At 40.2% G+C, this 20,266-nt stretch overlaps 1 protein-coding gene across 1 annotated transcript; it reads left to right on the top strand.

Moving 5' to 3' along the window:
• On the top strand, positions 1-13,162 carry LOC134189241 (uncharacterized). Its single transcript, XM_062657482.1, has 9 exons — positions 1-899; positions 2,871-2,935; positions 3,009-3,101; positions 3,160-3,264; positions 3,337-3,420; positions 3,494-3,559; positions 3,620-3,809; positions 3,877-3,936; positions 12,870-13,162. Exons 1-9 carry the CDS (start codon positions 107-109, stop codon positions 13,160-13,162), a joined length of 1,749 nt encoding a protein of 582 aa, XP_062513466.1. The 5' UTR covers positions 1-106.
• Positions 13,163-20,266: the final 7,104 nt, after the last annotated feature.

The raw sequence follows: 20,266 nt of genomic DNA on the forward strand, positions 1-20,266 counted from the left end.
CTGACAGCGTTTGGTGTATGTGGTCAAGGTAATGTCTGCGCGAGCTCTACGTCTCACTTGAATTGCAAACGTTTCCATTTCGTAGCTACGCGTGTGATCACCCAACATGTCGTCCGAGTCAAAGACCGACTGGGAACGATTTGTTACGCCCAAATTGCCGGAACTTGTGAAAAAGCTAAAACCGTCGTCACTGCTGGAAGAATTACGTACTGGCGACCTCATATCTGCTGAAGATTGCAATACTTTGCGACTTCCCTGTTGGACGGAGGAGGAGCGCTCTCGAAAATTGTTATATGAAATCTTACCTTACAAGGGAGACGATGTTGTCGATCGCTTTCGACAAATCCTCCTGAAAGTCCAAGAACAAGCACATATTGCAAAAGAAGTTTTGCAGGTGAAAATCGTGCCAAAGTCTTCTACTGAAGAAGTAGAGAAAACGCCACAACAGAAAGGTACTAATGAATTTGAAGCATCCACACCCGCTAGTACATTGTCAGAGGCGGGGTCTCATTGGGACCAGCTGAAGCCTCGTCATTCGGACCTCATCAAGGAGCTGCGCCTTAGTCTGTTCTTGGATGAACTTCGGGCAGACGGTTTACTTACACGAGAAGAATTTCTGCAGCTACAGCAAGAGTCAATGAGTGAAGCTGCTCGATCAGACATGCTTGTAAGTACAATTCTTCCACAGAAGGGAAAAGGATCATTTGAAGCATTTTGTAAAATTTTGAATAATGAGGAGAAACAAAAGCATGTTGTTAGTAAAATTTTGAAAGTTCCAAGTGAGGCCTTGCTGCCGGTCCATATCAATGAGTCTCCAATCAATAGCAAACAGACTGTTGAATCTGAAGATCATGACAACATTAGCTCATCCAGAATTCAAGGTGTCATGTCTATGCAAGGTAGGAATATCTGGTGTGTGTGTGTGTGTGTGTGTGTGTGTGTGTGTGTGTGTGTGTGTGTGTGTGTGTGTGTGTGTGTGTGTGTGTGTGTGTGTGTGTGTGTGTGTGTGTGTGTGTGTGTGTGTGTGTGTGTGTGTGTGTGTGTGTGTGTGTGTGTGTGTGTGTGTGTGTGTGTGTGTGTGTGTGTGTGTGTGTGTGTGTGTGTGTGTGTGTGTGTGTGTGTGTGTGTGTGTGTGTGTGTGTGTGTGTGTGTGTGTGTGTGTGTGTGTGTGTGTGTGTGTGTGTGTGTGTGTGTGTGTGTGTGTGTGTGTGTGTGTGTGTGTGTGTGTGTGTGTGTGTGTGTGTGTGTGTGTGTGTGTGTGTGTGTGTGTGTGTGTGTGTGTGTGTGTGTGTGTGTGTGTGTGTGTGTGTGTGTGTGTGTGTGTGTGTGTGTGTGTGTGTGTGTGTGTGTGTGTGTGTGTGTGTGTGTGTGTGTGTGTGTGTGTGTGTGTGTGTGTGTGTGTGTGTGTGTGTGTGTGTGTGTGTGTGTGTGTGTGTGTGTGTGTGTGTGTGTGTGTGTGTGTGTGTGTGTGTGTGTGTGTGTGTGTGTGTGTGTGTGTGTGTGTGTGTGTGTGTGTGTGTGTGTGTGTGTGTGTGTGTGTGTGTGTGTGTGTGTGTGTGTGTGTGTGTGTGTGTGTGTGTGTGTGTGTGTGTGTGTGTGTGTGTGTGTGTGTGTGTGTGTGTGTGTGTGTGTGTGTGTGTGTGTGTGTGTGTGTGTGTGTGTGTGTGTGTGTGTGTGTGTGTGTGTGTGTGTGTGTGTGTGTGTGTGTGTGTGTGTGTGTGTGTGTGTGTGTGTGTGTGTGTGTGTGTGTGTGTGTGTGTGTGTGTGTGTGTGTGTGTGTGTGTGTGTGTGTGTGTGTGTGTGTGTGTGTGTGTGTGTGTGTGTGTGTGTGTGTGTGTGTGTGTGTGTGTGTGTGTGTGTGTGTGTGTGTGTGTGTGTGTGTGTGTGTGTGTGTGTGTGTGTGTGTGTGTGTGTGTGTGTGTGTGTGTGTGTGTGTGTGTGTGTGTGTGTGTGTGTGTGTGTGTGTGTGTGTGTGTGTGTGTGTGTGTGTGTGTGTGTGTGTGTGTGTGTGTGTGTGTGTGTGTGTGTGTGTGTGTGTGTGTGTGTGTGTGTGTGTGTGTGTGTGTGTGTGTGTGTGTGTGTGTGTGTGTGTGTGTGTGTGTGTGTGTGTGTGTGTGTGTGTGTGTGTGTGTGTGTGTGTGTGTGTGTGTGTGTGTGTGTGTGTGTGTGTGTGTGTGTGTGTGTGTGTGTGTGTGTGTGTGTGTGTGTGTGTGTGTGTGTGTGTGTGTGTGTGTGTGTGTGTGTGTGTGTGTGTGTGTGTGTGTGTGTGTGTGTGTGTGTGTGTGTGTGTGTGTGTGTGTGTGTGTGTGTGTGTGTGTGTGTGTGTGTGTGTGTGTGTGTGTGTGTGTGTGTGTGTGTGTGTGTGTGTGTGTGTGTGTGTGTGTGTGTGTGTGTGTGTGTGTGTGTGTGTGTGTGTGTGTGTGTGTGTGTGTGTGTGTGTGTGTGTGTGTGTGTGTGTGTGTGTGTGTGTGTGTGTGTGTGTGTGTGTGTGTGTGTGTGTGTGTGTGTGTGTGTGTGTGTGTGTGTGTGTGTGTGTGTGTGTGTGTGTGTGTGTGTGTGTGTGTGTGTGTGTGTGTGTGTGTGTGTGTGTGTGTGTGTGTGTGTGTGTGTGTGTGTGTGTGTGTGTGTGTGTGTGTGTGTGTGTGTGTGTGTGTGTGTGTGTGTGTGTGTGTGTGTGTGTGTGTGTGTGTGTGTGTGTGTGTGTGTGTGTGTGTGTGTGTGTGTGTGTGTGTGTGTGTGTGTGTGTGTGTGTGTGTGTGTGTGTGTGTGTGTGTGTGTGTGTGTGTGTGTGTGTGTGTGTGTGTGTGTGTGTGTGTCTACCTTGCAAGTTTATCACTACAGTTAAAACGGTTTGTGACTGCTGCGTCTAGGGAGCTCAATTAGAATGTGGATGCTGAACAAGAGGATGTTGTTGTTATTGTCAACGATTGCTTCAGTATATATTCTTGTTCTGATTTGTTTGCAAAATATATTTAAAATATTAAGTTTTGTTTGTATTACTTGTACAGCAATCTAGATGTATTGAGAAACAGTTGGTTTGGTTGTTTCCAACTGTTGATGCTTTAAGTGATGATCTTGATCCAAAGAAGCTTGAAAATGAGGTGATCAGTGCTGTGTGTCGTAGTGAATATTTAGAATGATGTAGATCTGTTTGTATAGCTACAAGTTCTAACGTTTCGTAGAGAGTTATTGGATGAGATGAACAAACAGAACATGGTAGTGATGGATGCTCTTGGAAACAACAGACCTGACATTGCACGGCAGGTTATAGCAATGAATGTTGTTTATATATTAACCAACGAGTTGAAATACTTATCTCATTGTATGAACATGTAGGAAATATCAGAACATGACGGTTCGGTTACTGCTTGCTTTACTAGAATGAAAGTGAAAGAGACGACTGTTGCAAGTGATGTATATGTATGTTTTAGTATACAGTTCAGCAGTGGTATAAGTCATTTCTAGTGTCTGTAATATTATGCGTTTTTGTTAGCACAAGCTTGATGAGATTAGAGGTATTAGAAAGGACATAGAATTGAAATTATCACAGAGACCACAAGTACAACGTCTTTCCTGTCACTTTTTATTACTTGCTATGTAATGGAATTGTTTTGTTTAGTTGCAAGAGTTAACTGCTTACAGTTACTCATTACAAGAAAGATTGGAAGCAATAAGAACTAGTCTGACTCTTCTCAAGAAACAGAAAGAACTGAAACAAATTGCTACCTACTCTGAAGAGAAAATCAAGGAAAAAATGAGAATGAAAGAAGAATCAAATTCTGCTGCAGAGCAAACAGCTATTGACCTTGGTAAGGATAGAAGTGGCTGCAAACTCCAATGTTGTTTTGACTGCTGACATTAAAATGAATGTTTTAGAAAAATTGAAACAGAAAGAGGTTACTCAGGTCTCTGATGTTAGTCAAAGATACGAAACAGGTTAGTTATTGTTCGGTATGTTTATATGCAATTGCAAAAATACTGCATTATTAAACATGAATTTTATTGCCAACCTGTAATTTATACATAGCAGTCTGAAGTCGTGTCCACAGTAGACCAGAATGGATCGTGATCTGATTGGTTTAGCAAGCGTCCACACTGCACTTAGAAAATGATACCTCCACCACCCTTTTGGTATCACGTAACTAATGACCAATGTGTATGGGTGGGTTCTTTGCTTGTGAAAAGCTCTGATACAGTGATGCATGGTGAGAGAGAACGAAGATAAATGAGGAGGGTTAGATGTTCTGACTACACTGACTCGTAGTGTACGTGAAGATAATTAACACTCACTATTTCTAATTGGATTTAACCGATCGTGATCGAAACCACATCCTGATGATTGGATTTATTATCATTGGAACTCGATCAGATCGCAATCCAGTTACAAGTATGGGCAGGGCTGTAATATTTGCAACAGGTTAGTATAGCAGCAAGTAGGTTAATGGTAAATTGATATTAATTTTTTAAGAAGTGCTGAAACCACTTGATATCACTTCTGTGTATGTTGTATTATTGAACACTATGGTTCATTTCCTAGGTAGGCAAGTATAACTATTCCCTGCATAAGCACTTTTCTGTAGGTCCGCTCATACCAGCTATTCTATAATAACTAGCTGATCAGCCCTTTCTTCTCCCAGGAAAATTAATTAAGGTATTGACACAAATTTTTATGATAAAATTCGGTTATTGGGCTGAGAAAACACAAACTTCTGGATAATTCGTTCTCCGTGTATGTAACCAAACAACACGTCTTATCTATAAACTCAGACATATTAAGAACATCTTGTTTTATCAACATTTGTTGGTAATAAAGGACATTCTTCATGCACATGCGTACTGTTTGAGATTATTCAGGAATGGGCATTGCAAATTTGGTGAAGATTTGTTGTGCAGTTCACACACACACACACTCACACACACACACACACACACACACACACACACACACCACACAACACTCACACACGCACGCATACAAACACACACACACACACACACACACACACACACACACACACACACACACACACACACACACACACACAACACTCACACACGCATGCATGCAAACACACCCACCCACACCCAACAGCTTTATCAATGGTATAGGTAGATAGATAGATAGATACTTGATCGCCCACTGCTGTTTGTCTGTCTGTAGTAATGTGCTTACCAACCCCACACTGCTCACGGATTATTGTGAAACGCAGCAAGCAGGCTGAGTTCGACTGTTTGCGACAAATGGCCTAGTTGGATTTTCCCTAGATTGCTTCCGACGGATTGAAATGATACTTTGGCGGCTTAGAGTGAGATGAAACATTCTTTTTCCTGATGTGCTGTAATGTATTTAGGTTAACACTCAACATGACATTTAATTATTATTATTACTAACTAGTAGTTGCCCACACAGGCAGGTTTGTTTTGTAGTGAAAGCTCATTTACACAACTCATTCTGCTATGGTATTGAATGGAATACATTGTGCTAGATGCAAACAAACACACTGCCGAAATGGCAGGTTCAGCTAGTCTAATATACTTACTACTATACCACATCTGCCTTTCTAAGTGATAATCATCGGCGTTCTGTCTCTTTACGGTTTTGCTGTGTAACTATTTCTTTAATTCTTTCTGTGGCATTTATTATAGCTAAAATTCTAACTGCTGCGTTTATACAAGGGAGGCTCTTAATTGTAAGGGATAGCTAGCTATTCTTGCTTATAATAGGAGTGTTTACACAACACTTGACACATTTTTAATTAAAAGAACAACATTTACCATACTGGTACGCATTTCAGTCTTTGAGACGACATGTGGCGAGACAGTAGCAGAGTAGTCCAAAGAAACGAAGAAGTACAATCTTGCTAGATTTATGGGAATTCATTGAAATGCACCATTTATTTGAGAGTGGGATTTATTTGATGAAATGCAATATTTGTTTTGGAAGAATGCTTATTCTTCCCGACCTTTTTTTGCTGAGTCATTTGTTCTTGTTTGTGTTCTCGACGACATATCTGCGTCTTTCTTCTTTGTCATTCCCAAGGTTTAGTGGCTCTACTTCCTTTCTTATGGGTGTAGTCTGCTGGTTTTCTTGCTCTTTTTTTGTTACCGGACAATGCCAGCTGATCTGCTTTCTGTCCTCTCGTGGTCCTCAGTTTGTTGATTTGTCTCGATCATGATCATTTCCTCTGGATAGTTGACCAGGTGCATAGAGTGACGTCTAGAAATGGAGGACAAAACTTCACAATACTACAGGACTCCCACTTTTACAGACACGCCCACTTTTACAAACACGCCCATTTTTATTGTCTGATACTGTAGGATCAGTGACAGATCCAGACTGGAAAATGAGTGGTGTATATGCTATATACAGCTTGGTTTTACACATATTTACAGTCCACAATTTTTATGACCACACCTACAAATGATGGGACTATAGGCCGTTCTAGCTCATGCCACGGTACGCCTCTGTGTTGACAATATAGGATACAGTGGAGCCTCGCTATAGCAATTCTTTATATAACAAAACTATTCTTGTGTCCCGAACTCGTTTGTATACGTTTCTTCATCTTGGGACCCTTGATGTAACGAACTCGCCTTTAGCAAAAACCTCGCTATAGTGTGGCTTTTTTATACCTAAACGTAGAAAATTACATTATAACCTTGATATAATGTAGTAGGTGGTGTGACTGTGCTCATTTCTGCAAAATTGTTGGCTACGGCTACAAAGTGCAGCTGCTGCTGAGGGTGCAGATCATAGAACGTGCTTACATCATTGGACACGATGAATTCAATTAATTTCTCGCAGTCAGATGTCGATTAGGCATTTGTTCAGAGCTTTCCAAGCACATCCTCTTTTATAGTATCATGTCCAAGTGGAAATCTTTATCTGTGGTGAAACAGCTTGAAATCATCTGAGAGGTAGAGAAAAAGGACTGCAAAAACAGATGTGGCAGCTCGTTACAAAGTCACTCCATCAACTCTTGCGACAATTCTTAGGCAACGGGATCCCATGTAATCCCTTCCTCCTTTGTAATAACTAATATTTGTTGCGTTGTATAGCCTTGCTTTCCCTGATTTTGCACAATGGATGACCCAGATGATTTTGCTTATAACGAGCCCTTGCTACAACAAAAAAGCTATCCTAGTGTCTTCTGCGATTCATTATATTAAGGTTCTACTGTAGAGGCACTGCTTTATCAATGACTTTTTTCCTTATTCTTGTTTGTTTGGGATGAAAATAGGGTCATCAGTTAGCAGTGGGATAAGTTCTTTGACTTTGTGGCATTTATCAAAGTCGGCTTTCTGCGTCTTGATTAGGCAGTTGTTTACTTGTTTCAGTGAGGTCCAAGATGGCGTACATGCCACTAAGCGTTGAGAGTTGGAATTGTAGTTTACATCTGCCTTTCATCCAATAGGGCTATATTCATTGACTAGAGGTGTTGTACAATACGCCAGTAATGCTAGGTAGGGAAATGGTGACTTCTTGATTAATTAAGTTCTTTGCTGTTTTGAATTTTCTTTCTGCCTCACTGTTGCCCTGGAGATATCTAGGACTTGATGTTTTGTTTCTGAATCTGCATGATAAGGAAAATGTCATAATAGCAAGATAGGAGAATTGAAGCCCATTATTAGAAATTACCAAATCTGGTATTCTGTGTCTTGCAACTTCAACTTCAACTTGCAATCAGTTTTTTCCTCAAATTAGCAGCTCCTCCTGTACAGTAATTTTGCTTTGCATTGACCAATTATTGTCGAAAAGTATCTTTGATCTAGTTCTTGTCAAGCTACCCATGAGTGCAATATCATATAAAATTTAAGTGGTACTAAGCATTATGTACAACAAGATTCAAAAACATTTAAAATGTATATTAGTAGGAATGGCTACACAAATCAGCAAAAAGCAAACAAACCAGTGTGGATGGTTCAATACTGTACCAAATTGAAAGTGCCAGGACTAACTCACACTGTGTTACAATTTGTGCAATGGTGAGTTAGTCATGGCACCTTCAATTTGGTACAGTATTGAACTATCCACACTTGTTTGTTTGCCTTTTACTGATTTGTGTAGTCATTCTTACTAAAATACATTTTTAATGCTTTTGTATTGTTCATTCACTTTTTGCATGAACTGTACTAGGTGCATGCATCTTACAGGGTACGTGCCTCAGAATGAACCCAAACTACAAATAATGGGCATTTTCATCATGAGTGAAACCACTGTGGTAGACATAGCTCCTAACACTTCCCAATAATGTATGGTGGGTGCACTTGATAGTCACAGGGGCACTCTGCTGGGGTGCTGGATCTGCTAGGTTGCTATATCTATAATTGCACAAGCCGTGACTTCAAGGTACACTCGAAAATCACGATCAATAATCAATTGGAACGTCCTCCGTTACTCTGCCTAGACTATTGGACAAGCTTTAACAACCATAAGTCGAGATTACACGAGCATTACCAGTGAACGCATGTTGTACATTCCAAAGTTGTTTCCATCGAGTCGGTATTTCCGTCAAGTCGGTCTTTTGCTACTTCTGATAAGACGACTACTATGCCCCTCGCTACGCCTAGGGTTAATGATGTAGACATCACACCAGGTGGTGTACTCATTAGAGCTAGGCGCTGCTCCAAAGTAGAAGGTCCTTCTTGACCTCAATTTGTTGTGTACTTAGTCTATTCGAACTATCAGCAATGCTGTAGTGCTGGTATGTAGGGTTGAGTATGTGTTCAGTTTTCTGTAAGAGCAGGTATCGCTATCAACCATTTATGCTACGAAGCTGATTTCTATACCAAACCTCAGGGCTTGCAACGCAGCAGGTCTATGACTACTCAAGTTTGTCATTGCAGTCTATTGTTCCCTCTCAAGGGACCGATCCCCGCGTAAAGTTTGTTGATGACGGGAACTCTACACCTTCCACTTCAGTCGACCACAAGCCCACACCAGTCCCGTGTAGACTGTATGGTTCGTTGCCCTCCGCAACGCTTCCTAGGATCTAAGACTTTAGGCCGATTGAAACCGTTCTTCTACTGCTAGCGTTTTTCTATAAATTTTGGTCTCATTTGCACTGAATCCAACCTAAATGTTTCTTGTACCGAACTCTACACAGGGAGTGTGTTGATGCCTCACTGTCAACCTTGCAAATTGCATACTGTACATATCTGTTTGCGTACATCGTTACCGCTGCGCATACTAACCTCATCCAGAAGAAGAAGGCAAACAAGTATAAAACATTTTGAAAAAATGAGAAAGATGTAGGATTGCCTTATGAAAATGAATAGAAACAAGACCATGTAAGGGTGTGCTGCGACATTTTTCGTATGCAGACAGACTGGGCAAGATATCTTTTCTACATTGCACCATTTTCTACAATTAGAGACACTATAATATGTGTCTTATACTTTACTAATTATAAAATGGTGCAATGTAGGTATGATGTATTGCTCATTCAGTTTGTATACGAAAGATGTCACAGCACACCTTACATGGTCTTGTTTCTATTCTTTTTCGTACGGCAACCCTACATTGATCTTTCTAATTTTTTTCAAAATTTTTATACCTTATGTATACAAATGAGTACCTGATCTATACTTTTGCAAAGATTTATGGTAGTCCGATGCCATTCTGCATTGCAGAATTAATGTGAAGTTAGCACGAGGGTGTGTATCTCAGTTAGTGGTGTAGGCAGGCCTTTGTAATTGACAATTGAGTAGTGTTTAAAAGGCACTGTATAACTAAAATGTGTGGGGGAAAATTACCAAAATAGTTTACCGTGTGTAAAAACGATCTCAATTCAGACTGATCTTTTTTGGTGCTCTCATCGTGTGAATTGCATTAATCCTTTTTTCAGTTACTCTTACTCCTGCACTATCCAGAGTATGTCCCAAGTATTGATTTGATTGTTGCCAGAAAGCGCACTTCTCGTTTTTGATGCTCAACCCATTTGCTGTAATCTTTGCAAAACTGCAGACTGATTGTCCATAGGCGTATGAACCGGGGAGCACTAGTTGCACGTGCTCAACCAAAATTCTGCAAATTAACTTACTAACTGTTGAGCTCCTGGTTGGGACTTGCGTAGGTTTTACTTTGTAAGGTCTGGCCACACAATCATTTCATGAAACAGTTGTCATCTTTGAAATTTTTCCTGAGACAAGGATTAGCAATTAGAGGTCATGAAGATGTGGAAAGCAATCTACTTCAACTCATGAAGCTTAGGTGTGATGATTACCCGGACTTGAACAGCTGGATTTAAGAACGAAGATACTTCTCTCCTGTTATTCTAAATGAGCATTTCATTAATGGAGTTGAACCTCCTTAGGCAGCTTCTCAGTGGCATCAGAAGTACAGCATTTGTTTCAATTATTGCTAATGAAGCCACAAATGTGAACAATAAGGAACAGATGGCGTTGTATATACGTTGGGTGGATGAAGAGTTATCTGTTCATGAATATCTTGTGGAATTGATTCGTCTTCCAAAAACAGACAAAAACAAAAATTTACTGATAAGACTATGCCTTCCTATCAATCATTGTCGTGGCCTGGCACATGATAAAGCTAGTAATATGAGTGGCTACTTGAGAGGTGTTCAGCTCATATTCAAAATGGCTGTCATCAGCTGTTTATGTGAACTGCTTAGCACATTGCACTAACGTTTGTTTGCAATCAGTTTGTCGTGTGTGTGTCTCTGTATGAGATGCTATGGACTTAGTAATGGACGTGTCACAACTAATCCGATATTCTCCTAATCGGTCTACATTATTTGAAACTCTGGAAGACAGCTTTCTCCAGGATCTCCTAACCTCAATTCAGCATCTTTGTGCTACCTGATGGACTGTGCCGTTTTCAGCTATAGACTAAGCTTAGAAACTACGTTGTTCTTCGTGAAACTCTTTTTGAAGTCAATAACACATGTCACAATGAGTATGGCAGAAAATGGCGGTTTTCTTTCTTGGATTGAAATTACCATATCCCATCGTCTCTTGTAAGCTTGTAAGTGGTACTGAACAACTGTCTGTCACTCTTCAAGGCAAAGACACTACTGTTGGAGAAGTTCTAACGCTGCTGACTTGTCACAATGCTCCATTATATATTCACAAACAGAAAACAGATGAAATTGACATCAACAGTATTGCAGAGTTTGATCAAAGAAAATGAGAGGAGAAAAAAATTTCTTTTGTACTGTGTAAATCTAGTTCTTGGATTTGGTATTTTTATGTAGATATTGAAATAGACAAATGTGGTGTATGTTGGTGTAAATGTTATTGCCAAACCCTTGTATATACACGAGTGCCCTCACGAAAAATGATTTTCTACGACTTTTCCTCTTTGTGTTCATTGTCAGCTTTTCCATTAGCCAAACTACCATCCATGTAAACGAAAATTCCTTTCAAGCCTTTCAAGACTTTGGCTATGACTCTCTGAAAAGTGGCAGGGGCCCAGATGATGCCAAACAGTAGACGTCTATACTTAAACAATCCAATATGGGTGTTAAAGATTAAGTTGACTGTTGCAACTGATTGTAGGCGCCCTTTAAATTGTTGTCGGAGAAAAGCTTACCCCGTGCTAGTATATATATATATATATATATATATATATATATATATATATATATATATATATATATATATATATAAACAGCTCTGTTGGTATAGGAATTGGATATTGATTAGTGACTAGAAAACAATGGAGTGGTGGTTTGAGGTCGCCACATATTCTGATAGGTCCAGATTTAACGATGTTCACTGTGAGAAAAGCAGAAAGAGCCGTGTTGACCAGTTCTAGGCACCAGTCTTAATGTTTCTTTCCATTTCAGTCTCTATTTGTGCTCGAAGATGTAATGGCAGTCTCCTGAATGGAAAAACATTTAACCTTGCTTCACCACGTACACGAGTCCCAACAGTGTTACCGCAACAGCCCTATTTATCTTCAAACAAGACTAAAAACTTTTCTAACATTTTATTTCCTTGTGTGTCTTCTTAGTCACTCCAGTCAACATTACACTAGATCTGCTTTCTACAGACTTGAATTAGTCAAGGCACACGGCAGCCAGACCTATCTTCCTTGCTCAATCTATACCCAAGAGTTTGGAACCCTAGCTGACCTGGTCTCAAATAATTGAATTAGTTGGAACAACTTACACAGTTGCAATAGCAAATCCTGATCTTCGTCATGCAATTTGAAAGTCAAAATTCTATTTGTAAGTCTCTTTTTTTCTTTTATCAGTTCAGTTACCAATCCTATTCCATGTCACCTTGTTGAACAAGAGACATCAGCTCCCATATCCACACAAAAAGTCATTAAATAATCATTTAGTCAAGCATCAACCAAATTTTTTAGGTATTGTGAACCATATTTTCACAGTAGACAGTCTTCACGACGGATTTGAATGAATGTCTAGGGCTTCTGTCTACTAATTAGGAATTGGATTCAGATGCTTCAGAGTCTTAATGTTGTACTTTAAGGACTTCCTTAGTTTTGTACTAGTAGTATAGGAAGTGGTGGTTCTTGCACACATGCTTCAACCGTATTGGACAAAATATTGAAGTTTCCAAAAGGCATCTAAAAGATCATTAAAATAAGCAAACGAAAACCTAATAGACTGTTCTGGCACACTTGGTTCAAGCGTCTTGCACAAAGATATGGAAGTTTCCAAAAGTCATCTAAGCAATGGATTATTTATCTAAAACACTCATACAGAGAAGATTCGTGTTATCAATGTGTGTCGTAATGTACATCATGTTATCACCCCATTTCTACAATTACCTGAACATGACAATCGATACTATTATATAGTTTTCCATAACTGGTTGGGAAAGAGATATTGGATTCACATGTCTGAAGAATCATTATGCACTCACTGTTACTGGATTAGGTATTATTATAAAAGTATTAACAAAAAAGAAGACTTATTCTAAACAACTAGAGTTAGTAGGTTTCATATACAAACTATCAAAAGAACTAAATGTCTTGAAAGGATATTTGAGAAGTGAAGCTTGTGATCGAAACATACTAACTGACATGTGTCCATATATTTTTTACAAGAAATTTTTAAGTGAAGTTGTTTCTGATGGGGAAGAAATTGTTGTTTCTGATAGAGAAGAAAATGAAGAAGACCAGTATCTAGAACCACTCAAAGTTGGTCATGCTTACTCAGAACCATTTTGAGGAATCCGTTTGTAGAGAGGCTTCTGTATAAGGAAAATCAGAGGAAGTTGCCGGGTGATAGAAATCTAATTGACCTTTTGATATTGCGCAGAACGTGACAGGATATTAATTAATCAACATGTTCACACAAGTTCATTGTTGAGGTGAAAGTCAGTTCAGATGAAACAGCAGATGGCAGATTTGAAGTTACAAGAATATATTCAGAATGACGCTGTGAAAATAGCCAATCTAATACTAGAACAACAATAAGTAGCTGGATGTGGAAGAGCTATGGCTCCAAGCCTAAGTAAAACTAGAGCAAATATTAACTTTGATATTCGAACGTGAAAAAGAGAGAAAGTCAGCAGCTAGGAGAAGAAGAATAAGGGTGCGACTTCAAGCAGTCTAGAATGAGCTTACTACTGTGGAGAAAGAAATCGATCACTACAACAAAGAAATACATGAACTTGAGAAGGTTGCTGAGGAAGGGTTATGATTGATGAAAACCAACAGTAGATGGTCTTGACCGAATGGATTTAGTACTTAGATTACCTAGCTTATATAGTGACAGTTTGTATGCAATCTTTGATTGGTTCCAGACAATACTTGTCAGACATCTGTCACATGACATTTTACGTGTACCTTTTGGAATGGAACTTGGCTTTTTAGGAATGCAACTGCGTATTTACGAATGCAGCTGGTCACCTAGGAATGCAGCTGTTTAGGAATGCAGCTGGTTGTTTAGGAATGCAACTTGTCGTTTAAGAATGCTAAAAGAATGTGCGCCTTTAGGAATGTTTCAGCGGATGTGATGTAATCATAACATTTCTGGATATTTGTCTCAGCTTGTCTGAACTTGTTTGAGTATCTCTAAGTGTTTTCTTCCCTAAATCACTTAAAATGATAAACATATATAATATTATATATGAGTAGAATAAATGGTTTAAATAAAAATATTTTAGCCATTATAGATTGTTCTGATCTTACAACACTGTTGAAGGATCAACTAATTGATCTGAGTACTTTCATGCACTTGGTAAATACCAACTCTCTCGCTGTAAAATTGTCATCATCAAGTATTAAGAAGCCAGTTCCAAACCAAGATCATCATCAGCTTTTTCTATAACTATTCAAGATAAGGTAAATGTAATGAAATGAATAGAGCAAGACATTAATGATATGAAGGCAAATAATGATCAAATTGAGAAGACATGTTCTCAATTAGATAAACTTAAACAAATTGGATATGTTGAAAGGAAGACAGCTTTCAAGATATTTACAAGGATTTTTTCAATGATAAAACAATTATTTGATTTGTCAGATTATCCTAAAGATAGTGAATTTATGATTGTTCAAACAAAATGTTTTGGGTAAATTTGAAGAATCAAGATGAAACTGCTTTTGAACCTATTATTGAGTTTGTTGGTTTAAGATCAAAAATGTATTCCATAAGAACAGAGGCGAATCTAAAGGCTGGTTCACAGTATTGACGCTGACATTCAGCTGAGCGTCTTCATCAAAGATACAATACTGGTCAAAAGAATTACTCACTCCTAATTGCTGATCTAGAGTAATTCAATAATTTGTCATCACTATTTTCACAGAACATGTTTGTGGTATTGAAACTAATCAATTACATGTATGCTGTACTTTCGTATATTTCTGTTTGCAGATAAAACTGCAGAATTTTGTATGTCACCATTAGCAACGCTATCTATAAAGCAATACAAATTTAGATATTAGAGTATAGCTATTTTTCATTTGGCAGAGATAGCGTTTTTCCTGCCTAGTTGCTACACTTTGCCCACTAAGCTACCTAGCATTAACCTGAGAATTCCTTTCACTGATTTGAGCAAATTTTGTGTGCTGCATTGCAAATTGCCTAGGAACTATCTCAGAGCGGAATGGTCAGGAAAGATAGAACGTCACCTGAGAATCGCGGTAAAATTGTCACTCTGTGGGAAGAAGGTTACAGTAAAAGACAAATAGCTGAACGTGTTGGCTGTAGCCAGAAAACAGTTTCTAACCTAGCGAGAAGGCAAAGGAAAGCTGGAAATACGAAAACAAAGAGAATTCCCTCGAGACCTCGCATGACTTCCATGAGAGCATAGGCGTAGGAAGCAACTTTCGACTGGGGGGGCACCTTCATTGGCGGTCTTGTGTGGGCGTTACCAGTTACCAGTTGCTTTTGTTCTCGAAGACATCAGGAAAACGCCAAGATCCAGCAGGCTTATTAACCGTTGCTCAAGTTATTATGTTCAGAACAGACATGTCAAAAAGTGGGGGGGCACGTGCCCCCGGGCCCCCGTGCTTCCTACGCCTATGCATGAGAGACGATCGCCAGCTGATCTGAATATCGCTTTTTAACCGACGATCAACTGCACCCTCGGTTAGGACCGAATTTTTGCAGGCCAATGGAGCAAAAATCCCATCTCCACTGCTAGCTAGAAGGTGTCTCTGAGAGGGTGGATTGTTTGGCTGTCTTGCTAGATGGAAGCCACGCCTTACAGCTGATTGCGTTCGCTGCCTCGCATTTCCACAGAACCGCAGAAACTGGACAACCGACGATTGGTCACGCATAATCTGGAGCAATGAAAGCAAATTTGAGTTGTTCCGGTGGTTGCGTATGGATAAGAAGAAGAACAGGAGAGCAGCTACAAGATGATTGTGTAGCGCATATGGTAGCTTGGAGATAGTATCATGGTGTGGGCTGCATGATGAGGAATTGTATTGACTACATTGCGTTGGTCAACGAGCGGTTAACCGCTGAAAAGTACATATGCATTCTCGAAAATGCTCCAGTTCCAACAATCTAGGAGTTTGAGCTAGGTCATGGTGATGTCACACTATGCATGACAATGCTTCTCTCACTGGGCAAAGAGTGTTCAATAATGGCTCCATCACAATAACTACGTCTCTCTTGGTCCCTGGCCAGCTCAATCACCGGATCTTAATCCAATTGAGCACATATGGGATTATCTTGCGGGTATTGTTGAGCAGCAGTTGCCACGCAACATGTCAGAGCTGTGGCAATGTTTGAAGACAGCATGGAATAATGTGCTACGAGAAACAACACAAAGCCTTTTTGATAGCTTGATTACAATAGTAAACAATGTCATAGACGCTATAGGAGGTTACACAAAACACTGAATCAATGTTACACTAATTTTGTTAAGATAATTGTAGTTTTACATGCCACGTGTGTAAAATGTTGATTGGAGTAATCCTTTTTGACCGGTACTGTATATATATATATATATATATATATATATATATATATATATATATATATATATACATATATAACAATTATTTGGAATCTATTAGTAACTTTGAGTGTGTAATAAAGAATACTGCACGTAGCTTCAGCCTGTTATAACTACTTTTGAGTTCAGAATGTTTGTAATGATTCTTCAAGCTTGTGAATCCATTATCTCTTCTCAACCAGTTATGGAAAACTATATAATAGTAACGATAGCATGTTCAGGTAGTTGTAGAAATGGGGTGATAACATCACATGTGTTGATAACACAAATTTGTTCTGTATGAGTGTTTATATCAACAATCCATTGTTTTAATGCTCTTGCAAACTTCAATATCTTTGTCCGAGACGCTTGAACCATGTGTGCCAGAACCCCCATTTCCTTATACTACTTGTACTTTTGAACGCTTTGCTAGTCTTTCATGAACCTCTCGAAAACAAGATTTTGATGCAATTTCTTTGTTCCTTATCTTCTTAGGACATTTCCAATGATAGTGTCCTTGTTTATGGGAATGGAAACATATCGCTCTTTGTCTAACTACTTGACGCTGTCTTCTATAATAGAAAGTAAGGTGTTCTTCTTTCTAGTTGGCAAACATCCTGACTTTGTGCCATTGTTTCAAAATGTCTCAGCTGCACTATTTTTCACACTTTCGATAGTTATAGCTATTTGAACTACTTCGTCCAATAATTGGGTCAGCAAGTCTTAAATACCTCATGTAGTTTCTGCAGAAATACATCGTCTTGAATTCCAGCAACCAATATGTCGCTCACTCTATCCCCATACTCTGCTATGGTAAAAGTGCAATTCGCCGCAAGTTGTATCAGCATAGTCTTGCACTGTCTCATGTTCCTGTTGACCTCTATAGGATGTTAACGCACTTGTTCTACAATTGCATTGTGCTTCCGTCGAAAATGAACGATTTTAACTAAGGTAGTTTATAGAGTACCGGTTCTGGGCCACTTGTATCTCTTCAATACAAATGTCTATTTTGTGGTTTAGTATTTCACTTGGATCTCTCCAATACAAATAGCTACTCTATGATCCTACGCTAGCCTCGTACCAGACCCTCTCGCGCCGTCGTTCCCGGTTCTCGTATAACACGAAAACGCCGGAGAGGGTCTGGGATCATACCGCCCACTTTCTTCACCTAGTGTCACCCAACGTCATCTAAGTGTCACCCCACGTCACCAACGTCAATACTTTCATGCTATTAGTTCATTATGTTGTAACAATACACCCTTCTATCAAAGCAAATTTGGCATTACGCTATCTGTGTGATATCCCATAATTGCATACATTCATTGTTTGTTCTTCGTTTGTCTATGCGACATGGAAACCGATTCATTCACAGAGCGATGTCCCGAGTTCAATTCACGTTATCTGAAGCTGTAAGGTCCAATGTGATTTGATCACCAGTAGCCTGGAGTATATGCATGCACTAAGCGCTTCTCTATGACTGTGCTAGGCTACAAGAACAATATGAGTCGGGAAGCTCATTAGATAGAGTTCCAACGAAAGTGGTAATGAACAGTGTCAACTGTAGCTTGTTGACCACCGGAAAGGCAACGCTGTCCTCTGTGGATGTTGTCAAGCTAGTGCGCCTTGCCTTTGGATCAACTGTAGAGAGAAAAAGCGCCAGAGTTCAAGGCTGCCGCTCATACGTTTACTGCGGTATCCGAAGAAAGAGTGATCATGAGGAAAGTCCAGCCAAACGTTGTTGCATACAAGAGTGGATATTACATCACCGACCTCTGACCATCTACTACGAATTACACAATTAGAAGCTGAGCTCAAACGTGAAAAGAAGCGCACACAAGAATTGGAGGCTGAACTGCAACAATCAATTATTCAGAGTCAATCTATCCAGTGGCATCAAGTAGGTACAGAAATTAACGCAGAGCTGAATGCGCTACAGAGAGCTGGAGGAATCATGTCAACAGGTCCAGTTGATGCAGCAGATGCATCTTCACTGACTGCAGACTTTAGTTTACATAATCTACACAGCCAATTACTTACACACACTCCCAAAATTACATCACTGCTTTCCTCGATAGGCCAAGCTGACACCACTACAGGACCAAAAGATATCTACAGCTTGGCAGCAGTCTGCTTACTAGCGAAGAAGACAAGTGACAAGGTCAAAGGTTTTCAGCTTCTAGTTAGTCTGATGTTGGTTGCCAGGGCAACTAGTAAACAAGTCGTTACTACTCTTAACCATATGGGTGTCTGCTTGTCATATAGTCAAACTTTTAGGTATGTGGGAAACGCTGCAAAGCCAATAGAGCAGAACAGAGAGCATCAACATGGAGACTGGATCGTTGCCTATGACAACATAAATATTGAGAAACGTGTCACCCATGAGAGACATGCCAGACATACAGAGGCATGGAACTTTACGAGCCGTTTGGCTGTCAAAGTAGCCAGACTTTTCCCACCTGATTACAAATACAACAGAATTACCACAATGCACTCGAGGAGATTTTACCGAATGATGATGACGACAAAACATTTCACGAATCTGCTCAGACAAGAGTTCAGAAGGTACTCATACACAGATTACTAATTATACTAATTAGAGCCATGCTCATCCGGTCTATAGGTGTCCGTTTATCGTACGAGCGGCAACATGACGACTTCAAAACAACTGCGCCAGACCCTATGGCTATTTTCGCGACTCGGGAAAAGAATCTGGCTACACGAGACTAGACGATGCGCGGTCTGCGAATCCAATCTATATGCAGTCTTTCTGGAAATACAAGGTCGGAATCAAGTATCTTCTCAATGTAATTGACGTGTTCAGCAAGTACGCATGGTCGACTCCTATGCGATAAAACAGAAAAGCCAGGTCTTGGATTCAATCATACCCCAAACCCAGGAACTTGTGGGTAGATCGTGGCGGTGAGCTTTACAGTAGGACCTTTGATCGCTTGTTAGAAGAAAACAATTCCACAGGTATTTGACATACAATGAAGGTAAGAGGTGGTGGCAAAAAGGTTTCGTCGAAGTCGGAAAACGAGGATGTGGAAGTATTTCTCGGCCAACACAGCCATAAGTATATATCTACATTTTGGATACCCTGTTGAAACAATACACTACCTCCTATCACAGATCTATACGAATAACGCCCGCAAAAGGCCAAAATCCCTCGTTTGAAATCATCTGTATGGAGAAGTGTCCGTAAAACATTCAAAATCAAAGTTCGTGATCGTGTTGCAATTGCTAGAAAGATGACTTTTGAAAAGGATACACACCCAATGGGACCGATAATGTCTTCAAGATCGTCGAAATACACAACACCGACCCCGTCACTTACAGACTCAATGACTGGAAGGGGGAAGTATAGAGGGTTCCTTCTACGAGGCCGAGCTACAAAAGGACGTCCCAAGACGTTTTCGTATCAAGAACGCGATCAAATGCAAGGATATCCCATGCGTTCAATTTGTTTTGGTGGAACCTATACCTTATTCTCTCTATCTGTCTAATTCTCATCGCGACCGTCCTCTTTTATCCTCGGCGAGATCGAAACGTTCAATTTGTTTCTTGATGTGGTATTTGAGATTGCATTTGGATCTTTTGATGTAGGTTTTTGACGCCCCTCTCGGGCGTTTTACGTCTTAGATGCCACTACTTCCGCGAATTCGTTATTTTATTTGCACACCTTTTATGTTTTGCACCACACTGACATTTTTAGGTATAGAATCGATTCATTCCAATTTTACAACTATACGACCAGGAGCATATCGGTAGTACGGCACTCGACTGATGTTTAAATACCTCTTAAAACTACGAGAGCACGATAGAATTGGTGATGAGGCGAGGCGATCGACTCGGAATTGAGTATTTTGGACCTCTCTGCAAA

Source organism: Corticium candelabrum, chromosome 13 (assembly GCF_963422355.1).
Source record: "Corticium candelabrum chromosome 13, ooCorCand1.1, whole genome shotgun sequence".
In the NCBI taxonomy this organism is placed as follows: Eukaryota; Metazoa; Porifera; class Homoscleromorpha; order Homosclerophorida; family Plakinidae; genus Corticium; species Corticium candelabrum.

Coding starts and splice junctions, on each gene's coding strand:
- LOC134189241 (XM_062657482.1), top strand. CDS start 107: ATGTCGTCCGAGTCAAAGACCGACTGGGAACGATTTGTTACGCCCAAA. Junction 900..2,870: donor AGGTGTCATGTCTATGCAAG/GTAGGAATATCT, acceptor TGCTGCGTCTAG/GGAGCTCAATTAGAATGTGG. Junction 3,810..3,876: donor GCAAACAGCTATTGACCTTG/GTAAGGATAGAA, acceptor TGAATGTTTTAG/AAAAATTGAAACAGAAAGAG.